The 21192-nt window shown below is 39.8% G+C and overlaps 1 protein-coding gene across 2 annotated transcripts in view; it reads right to left on the reverse strand.

Annotated features, from left to right (window-relative positions):
* Window positions 1-1283: 1283 nt before the first annotated feature.
* GOLPH3 (golgi phosphoprotein 3) overlaps window positions 1284-21192 on the reverse strand; it is a 67573-nt gene continuing 47664 nt past the window's right edge. The window contains exons 2-4 of one of the 2 annotated variants that reach the window (XM_033179283.1): window positions 19449-19580; window positions 13011-13125; window positions 1284-3211 (exon numbers count right to left, since the gene is read on the reverse strand). In XM_033179283.1, coding sequence (XP_033035174.1) covers window positions 2787-3211; window positions 13011-13125; window positions 19449-19580 — 672 coding nt within the window. In that variant the 3' untranslated portion in view covers window positions 1284-2786. The remainder of the gene's footprint in view (window positions 3212-13010; window positions 13126-19448; window positions 19581-21192) is intronic. The other variant, XM_033179284.1, reaches the window with a different exon arrangement.

Consider the following 21192-nt stretch of genomic DNA (forward strand, 5'->3'; position numbering starts at 1 on the left):
ATCCCCAAAAGATAATTTATGTAAGTTATACCACGATATTAGAATAGAGATGTTCTTTAATCTTTTTATTTTGCAACACCATGAGAGTATTTTGCATGCCTATTCTGTCTCTGTTAGGGAAAAGAAGCCCCCTCCCAGTGCCCATGTTAAGAAAGGAACAATTGTAGCTGAATGCCATCACTGTTCCTCAATCGCTTTAGGATTAAAAGCTCGAACAGTTAGTAGATAATGTGACAATGAGCAAATTCTCCTCTCTGAGCTTGTTCTTCACAAAGTGAAGATAGTAACTGGAATTTGGGGAGGTCAAAATGAGATATAAAATAGCATGCACTTATTAAGCTTCTGTTAGCACACTGTGCCAATCAGGTTATTTTAAGGAACACTCAATCAATTACAAAACATATGAAGCCACCAAAAAAGAAAGAGCAACTACTAATTCTCTGCACAGTAGGTATCTACGTAAAGGCTTTTAATCAAAGTGGCATAAACCCATGGAAGTACTGCTCTTAACACAGAAAATATTTACTTCCAGGGAGTCACATCATTCCTGCTTTCAAGAGGACTGAAAGCAACAATATTCCACAGGACAAAGAGTTCTTGATACCACCACTACCACCACCCCCAGATTTTACTACACTTCTTCCCCTCTGGATACAGAAACATACTGAAGTTGGGGCCACACACAGGTAGAGCTAAGTGTGCACTCCGGTCTAGAACACAGACAGAAGTTCAGGCGAGGCCCTTTTCCCCCTTGCTTGGGAATACTGATGCTGCTGATGAAGTGAATACCTCAGAAATCTATTACCTCAGCTCTAACATCGTCTCAAGTGAAAAACAGGAACTTTTCACTCGATAAGAAATTCCAGTAAACTGGTATCAGTTTCCCAATATCTACTTTATGGGAAGAAACTTTAAGTTAATAATCCCTACATGTAGTTACCACTAGCAGTGTCATTTCTGAAGGTAAAGAAGGTTATTTCAATGGATAGAAAAATGTCTTTTTTCCATGCATTAAAACTGGGGCCTTGACCAGCCCCCTGTTTTTGCAAATACAGTTTTATTGGAACACAGCCTAACTAATTGATTTGTATTATCTATAACAGCTTTGATTCAGTAAAGTTCACTAGTTGCAACTGACACAGCAGGTGGCTCACAAAGCCTAAAATATCTACTATCTGGCCCTTTAAGAAACCCAACCCCTGCATTAAAATATTACAATGCTATAGTAAGTAAAATTTTAAGAAAACTAAATGAGAACACAAAAATACAAATGACATGCTTGCTCTGATTCAGGCACTTTCAAGATCATAGTTTATTTATTACTTCAGATAAAAAGATAGTATACATATTAGGGAATCCCTTAAAATTCAACTCTAGAGTTATACACCATCTAGTACTTTTGCAATGAATGTTAACAACAACAACAAAAAAATCTCTAAACACCTGAAAGCCCCACTATTAACATGGACTATGGTAATAAAAAAATCTGACATTTAATTTGTTCAATATATAGTATTTACATTATGAAATCAATGGTGATGATACAATAAACAGTGATAAAGAAATAGTAAAAATAAATTTTAAAAAGCAAATGTTTATAGTCTGACAATGCTAATTATCATAATTGTATATAAAAAATTAAAACATAGCAGAGCTTTCTGTTACAAAATTCTTAATCCTCTGGGCTGTAATCATTACTTGCTACCAATTTACATGCAACATCTGCTAGGACTGACATTTTTTTCCCCAAGAACGTGTGAGTAGATAAATGACATTTCAGAGCAGACATTAATTTACTTGTAGACAGAAAAAGAAACTCAAGATTGGTACTGGTCACAAGCCTCTTCCCAGTAGAAATTATAAAAACAGTAAGATAAAATTTTTAAAAAATCTAAAAAGGGGATGCATAGGCAAAGAGTACCATAAATGGCACAGCTCAAAAATTCCCAGGACCAATCAGACACACATCTTTTCTCTCTCCTTCAGTGATGACAGGTCAATTTCGCCATCAAATAACCATGACTGAAGCAAGTGAGGGGCACCAGGTGTACAACCGATTAAATCTTGCAAAATACTAAGATGGGAGCAGGGGTGGCCAGAAGAAGGGGCAATTTATATATAATTCAAACTATGTACAGCATAAATGGAATGCAGCCCATCCCAAACTGGCTCTGTGAAACAACTGGACCTTTATAGTTAAAATTATAACAAGTGTAATAATACAATAGATTTACACGGGAAGCAAAATCCAAGGGGCATTTTATATTAAGTATTTACTGTGCTGTTTCAATTTAAAAATAATTTTGCTAAGTATACATCTCAACTGAAGTCTATGTATAAAACGTCCTAATAGATACAGATATTTACCTTTGGTGAGTTGAAGGCCTTTTTGTGACTTCTGTCTGAACTGTAGGCAGAATGCTAGATGTACATGCACATATGGAGAAACTCAAGCTGAGGTCATCCAAAAGCTGTGCATATGAGGAGGCTGGAGGTACTTTGAAAGTCAAAGTAGACCAGAAACCCAAAACAGGTAACAGTGAGGATGGCAACAGGGAATGGAATGCCAATATGGCAGTAAAACTTTTTTTAAAAACAGAAAGAGGAAGGCCTCTCGTACCAGCAGAATCCTGTATACACACAAAAAAGAAAAAGCCACCCACCATTTTGTAAAACAGAAGCCAATTATAGTGTGGGAAAGTACAAATTACAGAAAACCAGAAGTCAACAGAAGAAAAACTACTGGTTTACTTGAGAGAAAGGAGAATGGTTCAACCCGAGCAGAGTTACTTGGTGAATGCTGCCACCACTGCCCACAGAACCTCATTGGTGTTGGCCTTCAGACATTCCACTTCGGGGTCTAAGTCAAGAAGCTGCCGCACTCTCTTGGTAGCCAAATCATACTGCTCGTCCAGAAGAGGAGCAAAAGCATTCTCCAGGACGTCCGAGGCATGAGCCAGGTAAATGAGGGCCAGCAAGCGCCTGTCCATGCGGTGAGGGTCATTCACCCATTTGTCGAGAACAGCTTCCTGTACTTTCTTGATGAGGCGCTGCTTAATGTTGTTGTTGGTGAGGGGATGTGTTGTCATGTCAAAAAGTAGGAAGTTCTGTTTCTCTGTTGTCAATACACCCTTTTCCACCAGGTTTTTAGCTAATCGTTCCCGTACATTTCTTAACTGATAATGCAATTTTAATGGATTCCATGTCTCACCTAAACAAAAGATTTCAGAAGTTAGAAATGATGAGTATTATCTGCCAATTTTGCAAAAATTTTGTACTATTAAAATAAACAGTAAAATCTGATTTTGCCCCAAGAGAAACAGAAGAAAATCTGCCATGTTTTTCTCCCTAACTAGACCATGAATCCCTTAAGCCCAGCCAGACCTTTGGATTCTAAGCACCCAGCACATCCTCAGCCACAGGAGTCACTCAGACGACTAAACTGCAAGCAGTCTTCAGACCAGAGTCAGTCACCCTTAGTCTTATGTGGAAATCAGCCAAGTATTATGTCTGAGCTTCCTTCTAGCTGCTGTCAAAAAGCAGCCAACAGCCAAATAAGAAGTTTTCTATTAAACACCAGTCTGCAACTAACAGACCCCCCCAAAAAAGCTTCCTGATTGTTATTCCTGAAAATGCTACATATATACAGCCTATAGAGGTAAGCCTGTTTAGGCCATGCTATTATTTGATGACAATATAAAGCTAATTCTGGAAGGACACAAATTTTCACAATTTTAACCTTGCCATCTATACACATTTCCTTTTGAGAGAGAAATATTTAAAATAAAACCAAACGATTTTTCACTAAAGTGGGTTCTTCTTTATGGAAAACTGGAAGGAAATACATCAAAATATTAATCTTACTTATCTTTGGGATTATGTGTGCTAAACTTTTTTTGTGCTTTCTGCATTTTCCAAATGATCTCCAATGAACATGCAACTATTTTTATACTTTAAAAAACTATAATATTTTTCTAAATTAGAACATGTTAAAGATCAACCACAGGCATCTTTTTTAAATGCAAATGTTGTAAGGTCGAGATTTTGTAATACTGAGAGAAAACCTTCAACCACACTGTCCATTACAGGAGCCATTACCCACATAGAGCTATTTAAATTAATTTAAAAATTCAGCTCTTCAGCAGCACTAGACACATTTCACATATATAATAGTGACACATGGCCAGTGGCTAGACACCACAGGAATAGAACATTTTCATCATCAAAGAAAGTTCTAGCAGACTATCTTAAAATTTTAAGCTGCTATCTTAAAATATATTACCATTCAACTGGACACAGACACAATTATTTTCCTATACTTAACACTAAAGAACACAGGCCTATGACGAAGTAATCATTCCTAAAACTGCCCTCTCACTGTAATTAGAAATCTGGATAAAACATAAGAAAAAACTGTTTTCAGACACTAGTCAAAAGCAGCCCAGAACTGTGACACATGAGTGCAGCCTATGTGAGCCAGAAAACCGCCTAAGCTTACCACCTAGAGGCACGTCCCAGGCAGCAGAGCAGGCAGGAAGACCCCAAGCAGAGCACAGCAGTCATATCACGTTAAGGTAGCAGAGATCAGAGTTCAGGGTAGCTAAGGCAGCTGCAATGTGCAAAGCAGACTACTGGAGAAGGGGGACCTACGCAGACAAAGAGGTCTAGAAATCAGCAAGGTGTTCCTTGAGTCTTTGGCTGAAAGCTAAGCTACATGTGTTAGGGAGAGAAATTCCACAAAGCTAGGCAAAGAACAACTATCAGAAAGTGAACGATTCCAAGAGTTCAGTAGAGCTGGGAAAAATGTGATTGCCAACTAGCCAGAGAACAAAGGCCTCACTAAAAACCAAGGACATTCAGAAGGAATACTAGAAAATCCGCACCTTAGTTGTAGGGCTAAACCGGTCCTAGAGTATAGACCACCCTAGACCTGCCCTAATAAAGATTAAAAGTAAACAGGCGTGGTAGCTCAAGCCTGTAATCCCAGCACTGTGGGTGGCCCAGACAGGTGGACCACCTGAGGTCAGGAGTTTGAGACCAGCCTGGCCAACATGGTGAAACCCCCCTCTCTTCTAAAACTACAAAAAATTAGCCAGGCATCGTGGCAGGTGCCTGTATCTCAGCTACTTGGATGGGTGAGGCACGAGAATCGCTTAAACCTGGAAGGCAGAGGTGGCAGTGAGCCAAGATTGTGCCACTGCACTCCAGCCTAGGCAACAAGAGTGAAACTCCATCTCAAAATCTAAAAACAAAAGCAAAAAGAATAAAAGCAAGCTGATCCACAAGTAACTTAGCTGCTTACCAAGACAAAATTCAACACTCTTTAAAGAAAGACCATAAAATTCATCACTTAACATTCACAGTGTCCAGCATCCAAGTCAAAAAAAAAAAAATCACTAAACTTGCAAAGCAGCAAAACAGTGACCTAAAACTAGGAGTAAGGGGGAAGTCAACAGAAACAGTCCCAGTCTAGGCAACATGGTGAAACTCTGTCTCTACAAAAATATACAAAAGTTAGCCAGGGCCAGGCGTTGAGGGGGGTATGCTTGTAATCCCAGCACTTTGGGAGGCCAAGGTGAGCAGATCACTTGAGGTTAGGAGTTCAAGGCCAACCTGGCCAACAAGGTGCAACCCCATCTCTACTAAAAATACAAAAATTAGCTGGGCATGGTAGCAGGTGCCTGTAATCCCAGCTACTCGGGAGGCTAAGGCAGGAGAATCGCTTGAATTCGTGAGGCAAAGGTTGCAGTGAGCCGAGATTGCGCTACTGCACTCAAGCCTGGGTGACAAGAACATGACTCTGTCTCAAAAACAAAAACCCACAACAAAACAAAACAAAACAAAAACTGCTAGTGTACTAGTCCAAGTTATCTTAATCTACTTCTCCATTTACTCATCTATAAGGTGAAAGTAACAAATTTATCAAGCTCATAGGGCTATCACGAGGATTAAATGATATATCAAGTTCTTGGTCGGGCGCGGTGGCTCAAGCCTGTAATCCCAGCACTTTGGGAGGCCGAGACGGGCAGATCACGAGGTCAGGAGATCGAAACCATCCTGGCTAACACGGTGAAACCCCGTCTCTACTAAAAATACAAAAAACTAGCCGGGCGAGGTGGCGGCACCTGTAGTCCCAGCTACTCGGGAGGCTGAGGCAGGAGAATGGCGTGAACCCGGGAGGCGGAGCTTGCAGTGAGCTGAGATCTGGCCACTGCACTCCAGCCTGGGTGACAGAGCGAGACTCCATCTCAAAAAAAAAAAAAAAAAAAAATGATATATCAAGTTCTTAGAACAAAGTCTAACACATGGTGAGCTCTCAGTAAATGTTAGCTATTTGTGCAGAATCAACATTCTGGCAGAATTTAAAGTATTTATAATGTTCTAAGAATCCTGTTAGGTACTGAGAATACAAACATTAGGATGTATCTCCAACCTCGAAGGAATTTAAAATCAAGCGAAAGTCACATTCATAATATATTACATATTAGAACTAACTATACTGGCCAGAAGAAAATGGGAATAGGGCCATAAGAACAATATGAACAAAGTGCCTAGAGGGTAAGAAATGACTACGGTTTAATGTGATGGGGTATTTCATAGGAAAGTTACAGAAATAAAGGATCTTCAAGCTAAATCTTGAAATCCAGCAGGATTCACCATATCCTAACGAAAGGGAGAGAAGCCTGAATTCCAGGCAAAAGAAACAACCAAGTACATAGGCAGCAGAATAGAATAAGCCCTGGAGTAGAGGCACACATCCTTCAACAGCGTGTAACTTCCATCTTCTTTTTTTTTGAGACAGAGTCTCGCTCTGTCGCCCAGGCTGGAGTGCAGTGGCGCGATCTCGGCTCACTGCAAGCTCCGCCTCCTGGGTTCACGTCATTCTCCTGTCTCAGCCTCCCAAGTAGCTGGGACTACAGGTGCCCGCCACCACGCCCGGCTAGTTTTTTGTATTTTTAGTAGAGATGGGGTTTCGTCGTGTTAGCCGGGATGGTCTCGATCTCCTGACACATCGTGATCCACCCGCCTCAGCCTCCCAAAGTGCTGGAGTTACAGGCGTGAGCCACTGCGTCCGGCCACTTCCATCTTTTTATAATTGTGTAAACCCAATGTCTCAACAATAAATAACTGCTGTACTTTCACTAGTACGAGCTTTGCTTTTAGTTTTCTAACGTCAATGGCAGGTGTTAGACAGCCCAAGACACTAGGCTAGAATTGGGTAACTATTGTGTTAAATGACTTAGGGAAATTTAAACTAATGCAACATAAAATAATAAACAACCAAACTTACATAAAAGCCTACTTTAAAAACTACAGTTCAATCCTAAGATTAACTATGTAAAGAATAATTTGTTAAGTTATCAAAGTATTATCCCCTATCAACTTTAATTTGGTATCACAGACTTAATATGTTTATGTTGTCACAAAACCAAAGTATAGCATAATAAATGACTCCCAAGCCATCCATTTTTATTTTACCTTCCAAAGTCAAATAGGAAGGAATTCTATGCTCCAGAGACATCTTAGCCAAACAACATCTACTGCCAAACAACGGGGGGAAGAAATCAAGAAATGAATTATTCTGAGAGATCTACAGTTAAAATTCTCTTTGCAGCTCTCCACTCCCCTAAAAAAAAATACCCCCTACCCCCCCACACACATCCCTCTAATGCTGCTCTATACTATATTTTTTCTCATGGGAAGTAAGTGGGATTAATGGTTTATGACTACTGTCTCTTATACTGAACTTATGCTAAGGTTTATCCTCACCTTATCGTTAGTTAAAACTTACATATTGCAACCAGTGAAAATTTACACTTAGTAAATTTTACAGAAGTTCCTGTGGAAATTTCCCAATTCCAAAGTATGCTAACTTATAGTTTAATGTTTCCAGTAAAAATGAGAAGAGCCTAAACACAGACCTACCTTCAAATAAAGTATTCCACTTATGACTGGACCTTCCTATTGGCAATCATTTCTGCCTCAAAGGAAGCAATAAAAAGGGAGCCAATCACCATCTTATCTTGCAGTAATTCCCTGGGAAGAGGGTAAACCCATGTGCTCACTCCAACAAAGAGGATTATTTAGATCTCCTCAAGTATTAGAAAAAAATGAAGAAATCTCAAGACCAGAGGGCTAAAGCTGTGTAGGAAAGATCCCAAATGTTGTTTAACAGTATTTGTGGTACAGAAAAAAGGCACAAAGTAATAACCAAGTGGTCAAAGTATCCCGGTATTCCAGAATTTCTGCCTTTTCGAAGAATTAAATTAAGCTAAATCAAAAGAACAAAGTCACACCTGAGTTGAGCATAATTAAGACATCAGTATAAGTGGGATGGGAAGAAAATAGATGGATCTCTGAGGAGAAGATGCAATAAAAGTTTAATCTGACTAGCTTCTACAGATTTCGCTGCTTCAATTTTTAAAATAGTGAATACTTATGTTACTGTGATCCAAGCTGTTAGTCCTCAGCCCCTAAATTATTCACCATATATGTGAAAAGACTTTACAAGTCATACAAGCAAATTTAAAATGTAATTAATCTATTCATATTTACTTTTTTTGTAAAGGAAATTGTGAGACGTAAATATGGAGAGGAAAAGTTATTCAAAGATTATTCATGTCCACTGCCCAACAATCGCTTCAGTGGAGAATGACATGCTGACAGGTACCTCAATCATTTCACTGCAAAGAACACTTATCTTCCTTGACATCGTGTCACAAAACTAAAAGCAGCTTTGGCCATAAATTTGGCAGTGTAGTGATTCCTTGTGACCAAACTGGTCAACCATGCCTTAAGATTTCAGAAGCTAAAAAATATTCTTAAGCAGTAGGCTTAGCCTGGGCAACATGATGAAACCCCCATCTCTACCAAAAAAATACAAAAATTAGCTGGGCATGGTGGTACATGCCTGTAGTCCCAGCTACTTGGGAGGCTGAGGCAGGAGGATCAACTGAGCCTGGGAGGTCAAGACTGCAGTAACTGCACCACTGCCCTAAAGCCTGGGTGATGGTGAGACTTTATCTCAGAGACAAAACAAAACAAAATACAGTAGTCTCTCAACTTGCGTCAAGTCAAACATATGTATACTTTAAATGTTGGCCGGGCACGGTGGTTCATTCACACCTGTAATCCCAGCACTTTGGGAGGCCGAGGCAGGCGGATCACGAGGTCAGGAGATCGAGACCACCCTGGCTAACACGGTGAAACCCCGTCTCTACTAAAAATACAAAAAACTAGCAGGGCGAGGTAGCGGCGCCTGTAGTCCCAGCTACTCCGGAGGCTGAGGCAGGAGAACAGTGTGAACCCAGGAGGCAGAGCTTACAGTGAGCCGAGATCGCACCACTGCACTCCAGCCTAGGCGACTGAGGGAGACTCTGTCTCAAAAAAAAGAAAATGTTTAAAATTTATCAACAGTTTTTTTTGTTTGTTTTGAGACAGACTCTCGCTGTCACCCAGGCTGGGGTGCAGTGGCGCGATCTCGGCTCACTGCAAGCTCCACCTCCTGGGTTCACGCCATTCTCCTGCCTCAGCTTCCCGAGTAGCTGGGACCACAGGCGCCCACCACCAAGCTCGGTTAATTTTTTGTATTTTTAGTAGAGACGGGGCTTCACCATGTTAGCCAGGATGGTCTCTATCTCCTGACATCGTGATCCACCCACCTCGGCCTCCCAAAGTGCTGGGATCACAGGTGTGAGCCACCGCTCCTGGCCAACAGTTTTAACATGTATACATGTACAGTATAAATAATAATAAAATGAGCCCCTGGGTATCCTCCACGCCAGGTAAATAAGCTGTTCTTTATTAAAACATTCCGTGGCTTCTCGGCAAGGAATCCCTCTGAACAAGTACTTTCTTTCTTTGCATTTCATTCTTACCCTTCAAAGGCCTAATCTAAGTTTCACTTCCTCTTGTAATTACTAAAGTTCCCAAGGATTTTTCTTTTCTCTGAACTACTGAACTTTCAGAGAACCACACTGTCAAACTCTCATCTGTTAAATTATTAGATGTATAAAACTGTTTCTCAAATGGATTTTAAGATTCTTTCAGTCTGGGAGCACCTTTTAAATTTCATAGCACATATGTCAATAACTAGTGCAGTAACTAGTGTTTGATACCACACCGCATATTGAAGCAACAGAAAATTTTTAAAAATCTAAAATCAGCAAGCTAGCCAAAGAACTGTATGCCTAAATATAGTAAAAACGGTAAAAGTTATCTTATATATATTTTACTACAATTAAAAAATCAGCAAGCTGGCATCTTGATACTTTCAATTAGGTGAGTAGCAGATATTTTTTCTTTTCTTCTTTTTACATGTTATTTGCCAGGAGATATTTTCTTATTTTCTTGACTTTAAAAAAAGTCCTTTTTTTTCTTCTCCCACTCTGGATTCTGTTCCTTTATTCTGAAGTGGCAGCATTCCCAATATATGCCAAGAGCAAGCAACTCAAGTGCTACAGGCAATGTTCTGGCATCAATAGCCAAGCTAAAACTCACAGGATATTGTTTTTTAAAGAAGCTTGGTAACTATTAGTCTCACATTTTGCCCAAATTTCTAATCCAAATAGACACTGTTTTGTAAAATCCTAACTGTATTTACACACTTGTGAGAAAAGCTTTTAGACTTCTCATCTTTTCACTGCTTAATCAAGTGGGGACAGTGCAATAGCAGCCAAAGGTGAGAACGAAGTTCAATTAGGATTTATATTGATAAGCTTCATTTACAAAATGTTACTAAACAGGTAAGAGTAAGACGGATTTCAGAACAGGAAAGTGAAGGCAAAACCCACTCTACATTCCACAAAAAGAATCTTTAGCACTGTAACACATCTGCCAAAAAAAATTCACCACAACTTTGAGAAACTCTTCTTTTGGTCGGTTGGGACCAAATTACAAATTCTAATTTGCAACACCAGAAGCAGTCATGGGCCAATACTGGCAGCACAACATGAGAAAGATCCAAAGACTGGTTAAGCCAATGCTCTCTAGACAATGTACAAAATGATCCATCACAGTATAAACATTATTATAACAGTTCTATTTCTATCTTAAAACATTATGTTTGCTAATATTTAACATATACAGTTGACATTAATGCCCTGAGACTGTTAGATGGCTGCATGTCACTAACAGGCATACATGAGAGGCTAACTCAGAGAGCACCGACAATGTGATGGGTATTTGTGATAATTAAGTGAATCTGCTGGTAATATAATCTAGTTTTAACCAAACAAGCCCTCATCAAATGGGCAAAGTAATTTTAAAAGATTCTTGCAAAAGAAATTACAACTGAAGACAACTCTAATAAGCATGGGGGGGGAAGTGTAAGTCAGAGTTACTCTCACTCAATGAGATAAAAAGGAAGATTATAAGAGCTACAAGAGGGTTATCCAACAAAAATGCAAATTTATCAAGAATATGTTTATGTTCTCTACCAATAAGAAAAACTTACCCTAAGTGTAAAGTGCCCATTATTGCCCTGTTAGCTAAAAATGGAGTGTATGTACTTAATTTTTAAATAAACAAATATAGGCTGAGCATGGAGACTCATGCTTACAGTCCCAGTGCTCAGGGAAGCCTCGACGGAGCACCACTTGAGGCCAGGAGCTCAAGACAACCCTGAGCAACACAGCAAGGTCCTATCTCTACAAAAAATAATTTTTTTCTTGAGATGGGGTCTTACTCTGTCACCCAGGCTGGAGTGCAGTGCCATTACCTTGGCTCACTGCAACCTCTGTCTCCTAGGCTCAAGCAATTCTCCCACCTCAGCTTCCCAAGTAGCTGGGACCACAGGCATGTGCCACTACATCTGGCTAATTTTTTGTATTTTTTTAAAAACAGGGTTTCACCACGTTGCCCAGGCTGGTCTTGGAACTCCTGAGCTCAGGAGATTCACCCACCTCAGCCTCCCAAGGTACTGGGATTACAGGCACGAGCCACCATGCCTAGCCAAAAAATAAAATTTGAAAAAACCTAGCAAGGCACGGTGGCACACACCTGTAGTCTTAGCTACTCCAGAGGCTGAGGCAGAGGCTGTAGATCACTTGAGCCCAGGAGTTAGTTCAAGGTTACAGTGAGTTGTTAGGATCATGCCACTGCACTCCAGCCTAGGCAACAGAGTGAGACCCTGTCTCTTAAAAAGAAAAATATTTATGTATAAACAAGATCAGCTGGTCCAAGTATAGCAGTTATTTACAGCTAACTGATCACAGTTAGATTTCTTTGTTCCTTCCCAATCACACTGCTTCACTTGACTAGTCCCCCAATCCCTAAAAAAGACTCTTTTACTGACAGAAGAGTATCTCCATAATAGGACTTTCAGAAATCCTGCTTATCTATAAGAAAACTCACATCATGTTAATATACAGATAACTTTAATATAAATGTCATAGTCCTCCATGCTATCAACTAAACTTTTCACATACTCCTCCCTAAGTTTGCACTTCCCTGTCTCCTTGAAGTTAGGGGAGACTGTGATTTGCTCTGATCAATGAAATGTGAACCACATGTCATTTCTAAGCAGAAACTTAAGAGCCAGAGTGATGTGCTATATTATTCCTCCTTTCATGACAGTGACTGATGCTGCTCCAGGTGGTGGTGGCTCCATCTGCCTGGCTGCCAGAGTGAGGATGAGGTAGCCTGTGACTGACTTACAGCCTGAAGGAGAAACGAACGGTTGTTTTAAGCAACTGAGGTTTTGGGGTTTGTTACCACCACAGCTTAACCTAGCCTATCCAGATTAAGGTAGCATGTGGTAATTTTGATACAGAACACAGGAGCTCTAAGAATATTACCTTCTCACATTCTGTATCTATTCAGTATTGTTAAAGAGAATGAAATTTTATAAAAACCATTACTTCTTCACTCTATGACTGATAACTTTCAAGTGTGCCTAAATAACTAAACACGCTTCTGGCTATGTTGTTTAGGTTCCTTTCTAAAGGATTTAAACTTTTACATAATCTTTTAAACAGAAATTGGTTTTTGGTTTATTCACAGAAGCTTACCACTAAGTAATTCAATCCAGTTCTGGACCGTTTCTGGAGGCTGAGTTTCCTTAACATGCTTCAGAGCTTCATCAAGAAGAACATCCCCTGTTGGAGCATCCGACTTACAGATTACCTAAAAAGAAAGCAAAAAGAATGAAAAGATGCACTGATGCCTTTTCTGACTTGATCTCATTAAATGAAAAACAAACAATTATATAAATAATTCATTATGCTTAAAGCCTCAAGCGTTCATGTAATATCAAAGTTCAGATTTTAAAGTACTTTTATGTTAAGGAAATCCTATATTTAACCTAACCAGATTAGATATAATAATGAATGAAAATTGGCTGGACTCAGTAGCTCATGCCTGAATCCCAGGGGGAGGCTGAGGCAAGTGGATCACTTGAAGCCAGGAGTTCAATACCAGCCTGGCCCCACATGGTGAAACCCTGTCTCTACTAAAAACACAAAAATTAGCCGGGTGTGGTGGTGCACATCTGTAATCCCAGCTACTCGGGTAGCTGAGGTGGGAGAGTCATTCGAACCCAGGAGGCAGAGGTTGCAGTAAGCCAAGATCACGCCACTGTACTCCAGCCTGGATGACAGAGTGAGACTCTGTCTCAAAGGGAAAAGAAAAGAAAGCTACTAGCTGGGCATGGTGGCTCACTCCTGTAATCCAAGCACTTTGGGAGGCCAAGGCGGGTGGATCTCCTGAGGTCAGGAGTTCAAGACCAGCCTGGCCAAAATGATGAAACCCCATCTCTACTAAAAACACAAAAAATTAGCTGGGCATGGTGGCGGGTGCCTTAATCCCAGCTACTATGGAGGTTGAGGTAGGAGAATTGCTTGAACCCATGAGGTGGAGGTTGCAGTGGGCCGAGATCGTGCCACTGCACTCTAGCCTGGGCAACAAGAGCAAAACTCCGTCCCCCCAAAAAAAAAAAAAAAAACTACTGTGCAATAATTAGTAAAGTAACATGCTAGGACAGTTTATACTCACTGACTCTTTTCATCAGTGAACCTTGGACTATGTGATCCAGAAATTCATTTAAGCATTATTATTAGTTCCAAAAATAAGACTAAATTATAATTAAGAATTCAGTACAGGCTGAACATCCCTAATTTGAAAATCCAAACTCCTTCAAAATCTGAAACTTTTTGAGCACCAACATGCATCCATTGGAACATTCTGGATTTTAAATTTTCAGGTCAGGAATGCGTAAGTATAATATAAATATTCCAAAATCCAAAAAATTCCAAAATCTTAAACATTTCTGTTTTCAAGCATTTCAGATATAGGGTATTCAACCTTATATTATAAAGGCAGTAAGAAGAAACGAATTTTTAAATAAATGTCATTAAAACTGGCTCACAAATTAGGAACAAAAATTAAGACTTGGCTCTTCTGAGCTTATATTGCAATAAAAGATAAAGATTTAAATAGGAAATATAATTTTAGAGGTAAGAAAGGTGGCCGGGCGCGGTGGCTCAAGCCTGTAATCCCAGCACTTTGGGAGGCCGAGACGGGCGGATCACGAGGTCAGGAGATCGAGACCATCCTGGCTAACACGGTGAAACTCCGTCTCTACTAAAAATACAAAAAACTAGCCGGGCGAGGTGGCGGCGCCTGTAGTCCCAGCTACTCGGGAGGCTGAGGCAGGAGAATGGCGTGAACCCAGGAGGCGGAGCTTTGCAGTGAGCTGAGATCTGGCAACTGCACTCCAGCCTGGGTGACAGGCTGGAGTACAGTGGCGCAATCTCAGCTCACTGCAAACCTCCACCTCCCCAATACAGGCGATTCTCCTCCCTCAGCCTCCCGAGTAGCTGGAATAATAGGCATGCACCACCACACCTGGCTAATTTTGTATTTTTAGTAGGGACGGGATTTCTCCAAGTTGGTCAGGCTGGTCTCGAACTCCCAACCTCAGGTAATCCACCTACCTCAGCCGCCCAAAGTGTTGGGATTACAGGTGTGAGCCACTGCACCTGGCCCTGAAAGGTTTCTTTAAAAATTGTCCCCACTAGCAGAAAGCTTAAAGAAATTATCAATAGCTTTGATTACATAAATTTTTTAAATACTGCAACTTTTTTTTAAAAGGCTACACTGAGGCCGGGGTTCACTTCTATAATCCCAGCACTTTGGGAGGCCAAGGTGGGTGGATCACCTGAGGTCAGGAGTTCGAGACCAGCCTGGCCAACATGGGGAAACCTGGTCTCTACTAATAATACAAAAATTAGCCAGGCTTGGTGGTGCACACCTATAAACCCAGCTACTCTCAAGGCTGAGGCAGGAGAATCGCTTGAACCCGGGAGGTGGAGGTTGCAGTGAGCCAAGATTGCACCATTGCACTCCAGCCTGGGTGACAAGAACAAAACTCTGTTTCTAAAAAAAAGCTACATTGAGATATAGAATCCATTTTAAAAGTGGAAAAATCCAGAGGGAGGGATGGAAGGGAAAAATGTTACACTGCTTTAGACAAGTATTAGATCCCTATAGCCTTCATTCACGTTGTTGGCTAAGCTATAAATTTCTAGATGAAATTCTACAATATTAAAATTAAATCCATTGTATTATTTTATAACGTTAAATCTTTAAATGTTATAAAATTTAACATTACTTTTTTTTTTTTGAGATGGAGTTGCCCAGTCTAGACTGCAATGGTGCGATCTCAGCTCACTGCAACCTCTACCTCCTGGGTTCAAGCAATTATCCTGCCTCAGACTACCAAATAGCTGGGATTACAGGTGCACACCACCACACCCAGCCAATTTTTGTATTTTTAGTAATATTTTGTATTTAGTAGAGAGTTTCATCAAGTTGGCCAGGCTGGTCTTGAACTCCTGACCTTGTGATCTGCCCACCTCGGCCTCCCAAAGTGCACCGTGCGCAGCCAATTTAACGTTACTTTTAAAATGTGATAGTCCTCTCTTAAACTTGTCCTCAAAGTGTCCTTTACTTTGTCAATTTATAAAAAATTAAAAATATACATATAGTATCTACCTCTGTGACATCATGACCAGTCGAAATATAAAAACACAATACAAGCCACAAATCTATTCTTAAATTTTCTAGTAGTTATATTTTAGAAGAAAAAAAGGCAAATTAATTTCAATATTTTGATTTAACCAAATACAACCAAAATATTAACATATAATAAGTATTTTTAAATTGAGGTATTTAATATATTTTTCCATACTAAGACCAAAAATCCAGTGTATTCAGTGTATATTTTTATTAACACCATGTGTCAATGTGCAGTAGTCAAATTTCAAGTGCTTAAGTGTCTGGCTCATAGATGTATGTAGCTAGCAGCTACCATATTGAACATACAGACCACTTTCATCATCAAAGTTCCATCAAAGAGTACTATTCTAGACCATGCTTTCAGTAAAGGGTGAGAAAGCACAAGAAAATAAAGCAGAGCCTCAAGAGAAAAAGTTACATCTAAATATTGTGGCCACGCCACCACTTCTTACATCCCACTCATTCCTTTTATTTATTGCAATTTGGCCTCAGAGCTCGCCCACGCACATCCGTTTGCAACGGATCTTATGTCAGGGACACCATAGCCTGGGTACAGGTGAATCACTTTTTCTTATGAAGTTCTGTCCCCTAAATCTTCCTCAAATGTATCACTTTTTCTCCATCACCTTGCCATTATAGTCAGCCTTCCGTATCTATAGATACTACCAACTGAGGATCCAAAATATTCAGGAAAAATAATACAAATTTAAAAACACAGTGTAACAATTGTTTACACAGCATTTACATTGTATTAGGTATTGTAAGTCATCTGGGGATGATATAAAGTATAGGAGAGGATGTGCATAGGTTATATGCACACACTACAACATTTTATATAAGAAACTTGAGCATCCACAATTTTGATATTTGAGGGGAGTCCTAGAACCAATCGCCCACAGATACTGAGGGACAACTATATTCTAGTCTGCCTAATCAGGTTGTTTTTCACTTAGATTAATATAAGCCTCTTAACTAATTTCCCTAAACTAGTTTTAGCCTTTTCAATCCATTCTCCTCACTGATCTTTCTAACAGGGAAATCTTACCATGGCATTCCACTGCTTCTGCTTACAACTTGTCAGCGACTCGAGTTAGTTCTAAATTTCTTTTAAAAATTCAGTAGTATGTGTGGTTCACAAACAACCATGTTCTATTCAAACATGTAATTTTTATTTAGCTTCTTTTTTTGGGGGGACGGGAGACATTCCTAAATACAAATAGATAATCAAGGATAACATGTGAAAGAAAGCTTCCAACACAGAAGAGACCAAAAAGAGAAAATAAGAACTCTAAAGAAACAGATATAATACAGATGAAGGAAATTTTCAAAAAAGGTGTGATATCCCCATAAAGTCTAAAAGAAGGTATTACACCCATAAAACAAACTACGATTTTTAAAAAGAAAGCTCACGGAAATCAAAAACACAAGAGCCACAATAAAATCTCAACAGAAAGGTTAGAAGACAACTCTTTAAGAGTAGCCAAGGTAGTCCCAGCTACTCGGGAGGCTGAGGCAGGAGAATGGTGTGAACCTGGGAGGAGCTTGCAGTGAGCCAAGATCGTGCCATTGCACTCCAGCCTGGGCTACAGAGTGAGACTCCGTCTCAAAAAAGAAAAAAAATAGTAGTCAAGAAGTACATATCCAATTTAGAGTTCTAGAAAAATAGAGGGCAAAAGACATGAGAAATACAAGTTTTCAAAACCAAAATATACACATTTCCAGACTGAAAAAATTAATGCATAATGAATTTAAAATCACCCACATTAAAGCATACCGTACAATTTCAGAACATCTACAAGGATAACAGAAGATCCCAAATGCTTCTAGAGGAAAAAAAATAACAATAAGATTGAAAAATCAGAAGGAGACCGGGCACACTGGCTCACACCCGTAATTCCAGCTCTTTGGGAGGCCAAGGCATGAGGATCACTTGAACCCAAGCGTTCAAGACCAGCCTGGGCAATAAAGTAAGACCTTATCTCTAACAAAAATGTTTTTAAAAAAATTAGCCCGGAGGCTGGCCACGGTGGCTCATGCCTGTAATCTAAGCACTTTGGGAGGCAGGTGGATCATTTGAGGTCAAGAGTTCGAGACCAGCCTGACCAATATGGTGAAACCCCATCTCTACTAAAAATACAAAAAAAAAAAAAAAAAAATAGCCGGGTGTGGTGGTGCATGCCTGTAGTCCCAGCTACTAGGGAGGCTGGGGCAGGAGAATGGCTTGAATCTGGGAGGCGGAGATTGCAGTGAGCTGAGATGGCACCAACTGCACTCTGGCCTGGGTGACAGAGCGACACTTGGTGTCAAAAAAAAAAAAAAATTAGCCAGGCATGATGGCACATACCTATGTAGTCCCAGCTACTTAGAAGGTAGAGGTTGCAGTGAACCAAGATCATACCAACCACCCTCCAGCCCGGGAAATGGTGTGAGACTCTGTATCAAAAAAAAAAAGGGAAAAGAAAATCAGAAGGGCACCAGATTCGAATAGCAACTCTATATACTAGAAAACAATGGGTTGTGTATGGTAGCTCACACTTGTAATCCTAGTACTTTGGGAGGCCCATGGCGAGTGGATCACTTGAGCCCAGGAATTTGAAAGCAGCCCAGGCAACATGGTGAAACCCTCTCCAAAACCTACAAAAATTAGCTGGGTGTGGCAGCAGATGCCTGTAGTCCCAGCTACTTGGGAGGCTGAGGCATGAAAATCACTTGAACCAGGGAAGCAGGGGTTGCAGTAAGCTGAGATTACACCACTGCACTCCAGCCTGGGTGACAGAGCGAGACTCTGTCTCAAAAAAAAAAAAAAAAAAAAAAAAGCATGAATGGTGTTCTTTCCTACAGAACTATTATTCTCTATAGCTTATCAATCAAGAAGTGTTCAGCTCTGACCTAAAACTTTTAGATTCATTAGGACACTGATTGAGAAAAAACTAGTTTTGAAACACCATGCTCAAGAAACACAATGACAAACCGGAAGAAAATCAGTCTTGAATATTTGAGATTGAGGTTTAAGTTAAATTACCTCTATTATACCAGAGAAGCACCTACACAGACCTTCACAGACAGGTATCTGAAAAGTACTCATAATCTGATGAAAAGATCAATAGCCTATGCATAAATTGCAAAGTAACACTTTTGAGTTTTTAATGTCAAGTCTTTCAAAATTATGGCTTTTAAAAGCAGCAAATGAAGTCTAGAATCTTTCTGAAGATGTAAGATCCAGTGGCCAGTTACCTTAACAATGAATTACATTATTCATTGTAGGTACAAAGAACCAGAAAACCAAGAATGCAAAAAAGATATGGAAATACAATTGAATAAAGACAACTTTAATATCAACTTCCACTTTCATTTTTGAAAGCTATTAGTAAAAGCATACATTTTAAGTAGTACAACCTCTTTAAAAAGAAGTTACTCAGCACTCCTCTTACCTTTCTTGTTAATAGACTTTTACGTCTCATTCCACAAGCCTCTAGTTGTAACCTTCCTCTCAATGCTAATTCAATTAACATACAGCCACGTAATCCAGATGATATACAGTCATTCCAAAATGATGTGTAACCCTATTAAAAAAAAGAAGAAATAAAACAAAATAGCTAATTTACCTTGAATTCACAGTCAAAAACAAATATTCTCAGCCAAAGTCCTATTTGGTGCCTTTTACCTTTCTTGTATTTCTATAATAATATACTGAAAAAATACAATTAACATAAATTATTAATCAATAATTTTGGGGGGCTTATCTTTCCACCACTTATTCTTATATACAAACAACAAATAACTTTAGAGGTCAGAAGTTTAGAAATATAACTCACATTTCACTAAGCTGTGTGTTTATTAGGTTCTTTCAGAACCCTGCAAACTCCAAGGAATACTCAGTTAATCTCAGATTATAATGATTTATTATATGTGGACAAGTTAAGAAGCTCAGGGAAAGGCAATCTAGGCAATTTAGCTTCACAGAGAATTAGAATACCATCCATTTATTGCTGTTTAGGATAAAACCACAAGGTTAATCGGAGCACTTTAGGAGGCGGAGCCAAGACAATGGTTTGAGCCCAGGAGTTTCAGACCAGCCTGGACAACATAGTGAGATCCTGTTTCTATCAAAAAAAAATTAATTAGCTAGGTATGGTGGTGCACACCTGTAGTCCCAGCTACTAAGGAGGCTAAGGCAGGAGGACCACTGTGTCCAAGAGTTCAAGGCTACAGTGAGCAATGATTACACCGACACACTGCAGCCTGGGCAAAACTGTGAGACATTGTATCTTAAATACACCCACTGTTAATTTTGTAAGAATATATTAGAAAAACACATATGCGCCCACAAACAAACAGATGGCTATATGCCTAAAATTCTGAATAATAAACAGTATAACAATCAGATTGGCCCCAAGAGACAATGTATGCAGCATCCATGGCGGAAGAACAGCCAGACATAAGGAGGTTGATAGACATCTAGAGATCTGGGATACTGGTCAAGCAGACATCACCAGATGAGGTCAGGGCACTGTAACAGCAAATAACTGGAGTTGTTCAAATTATAAAGCCACAAATCTTGGCAGCAGGGTTGCCAGCTATCAATTTAACATACCCAGTTCTCATGAGACAGAAGAAGCTATAAATAATTCTCATTAAGGCTCAGAACAGGTAACATAATTTTGGTAGAACAGGCCAACTGAATCTCTGAAGAATGGAGGGCCCAGGATGAGGAAGGCCTGGCCCTTCACCGCTGGCACTTTCCCAAGGTCAATCCTGGCAGTTTGCCAGGCCAGAGTAGTGAGCTTGTATTTCAGAAGATGACTGACCACTGAGGTCCATCAAACTTCATTTTTGATACAAGGAGTTAAATTTGCCTCACCAAGCCACCACTTCTGAGAATGTGATCTTTGGGAAAATAACAATTTAGATTAAAGGAGGCACAAGGGGATAAACAAAAACATCAGTGTTAAGAGATCAATTTAAATGTGAGGTAGAAGAAGCAGACACTGGCTGGATTTTAGGGAATCATTTTAAAATTAGTGTTGGGGCCTGATCAAATGAAGATCAGCAGAGATTTAGCAAAGTGGCTAATAATACCAGTAGTTTACAGAGGTTAGGTAAAATGCGTGGCTTCTGTGTCCATGAAATTAAAGCCCTACGAAGCCTGAGAATGAATTCCACATGAAATTAAAG

This window comes from Trachypithecus francoisi, unplaced genomic scaffold (assembly GCF_009764315.1).
Source record: "Trachypithecus francoisi isolate TF-2019V2 unplaced genomic scaffold, Tfra_2.0 Lachesis_group2, whole genome shotgun sequence".
Taxonomy (NCBI): Eukaryota; Metazoa; Chordata; class Mammalia; order Primates; family Cercopithecidae; genus Trachypithecus; species Trachypithecus francoisi.